The sequence below is a fragment of the Otolemur garnettii genome, unplaced genomic scaffold (assembly GCF_000181295.1).
Source record: "Otolemur garnettii isolate 467f Iridium unplaced genomic scaffold, OtoGar3 scaffold00077, whole genome shotgun sequence".
Taxonomy (NCBI): domain Eukaryota; kingdom Metazoa; phylum Chordata; class Mammalia; order Primates; family Galagidae; genus Otolemur; species Otolemur garnettii.
In genome coordinates this window covers 9,069,665-9,071,039 of record NW_003852472.1, presented here as the reverse complement: position 1 = coordinate 9,071,039, position 1,375 = coordinate 9,069,665, and the positions used below count along the sequence as shown (strand labels likewise).

General features: G+C 45.7%; 1 protein-coding gene across 1 annotated transcript in view; it reads right to left on the bottom strand.

The window, feature by feature from the left end:
• Positions 1 to 1,375, bottom strand: part of CHCHD2 (coiled-coil-helix-coiled-coil-helix domain containing 2) — a 5,701-nt gene that overhangs the window by 2,615 nt on the left and 1,711 nt on the right. The window contains exon 2 of the mRNA XM_012807855.2: positions 599 to 847. Coding sequence (XP_012663309.1) covers positions 599 to 847 — 249 coding nt within the window. The remainder of the gene's footprint in view (positions 1 to 598; positions 848 to 1,375) is intronic.

Below are 1,375 nucleotides of genomic sequence, written 5' to 3'. Positions count from 1 at the left end.
AAAAAAAAAAAAAAAAAAAGAATATCTCAAGAATGTGAAAAAGAGTATCCAATGTACTCAATACTAATATGAAACCAAAATATAAACAAATACACGCCCACATGATCAATAAACCACAAATATAGTCTAGCTAGGGGGAGGAGAAAAAAGGGGGCAGGATAACTGGTGGGATCTCACCTAATGTGCACAATGTGAGACTGTTCAGCATGCCCCCTGGGGGAAGGGCTCACCTAAAACTTGAACTCTACCTTAGAATTGAAAACAATGTGGGCGGTGCCTGTGGCTCAGTGAGTAGGGCAATGGCCCAACATACTGAGGGTGGTAGGTTCAAACTCAGCCCTGGCCAAACTGCAAACTGCAACAAAAAATAGCCAGGTGTTGTGGTGGGTGCCTATAGTCCAGCTACTGGGGAGGCTGAGGCAAGAGAAATCACCTAAGCCCAAGAGCAGGAGGTTGCTGTGAGCTGTGTCGCTACAGCACTCTACCCAGGGTGACAGATGAGAGTCTGTCTCCAAACACAAACAAACAAAATTTATAAACAACTAGGTCTGCTCATAAAATACATCCATTGAAGGGAAATGCTGCCCAAAATCTTACCTGGTAAGTGATGTCGGGGTTTGAGGGCTCAGCATTACGTCCTCCACTGAAGCCCCCAGTGATGGCATGACCCAGAGTGTGCCCAACTGCAGAGCCCACAGCCACACCAGCTGCAGTAGTTGCCATTTGAGCCATCAGACCAGGCTGCCGGGGTGCAGCAGCAGGTGAGCCAACTGCAGATGGTGGGGCTGCTGCTGGTGGCTGAGCTGCTGGTGCTGGCCTGGGTGCAGTTCTCATCTGAGGTGCCCGGCTGTGAAAGAAAAGAACGAAATGTATTAAGTTCCCTCACCCAACCAGTTTTGGAAATTGTCAATAAAAAAAAAAAAATTAAAATAAGTTTGAGAATTTTAATTTATTAGACATGAACACAATCCCATGAACTGTTTACATCATTTTATCTTTTTAATCTTTCAAGGCTGTAATCACTGAACATAAACTATTTTTTCCCTACTTTTCTGCAATCATTTCCATGTACTCACACAGCCCACAGTTTTGTTTTTTTTTTAGACACAGTCTCATTTTCTTGCCCTCAGTAGAAGGCCCTGGTGCACAGCTCACAGCAACCTCAAACTCTTGGGCTTGCCTCAGCCTCCCAAGTAGCTGGGACTAAAGGCACCGAGCTATTTTTTTTTAGAGATGAGGTCTTGCTCTGGCTCAGGCTGGTCTCGAACCTGTGAGCTCTGGCAATCCACCTGCCTTGGCCTCTCAGAGTGCTAGGATTACAGGCGTGAGCGACCTTGCCCAGACCACCAGCTCACACAGTTTTTTTTTTTTTTTT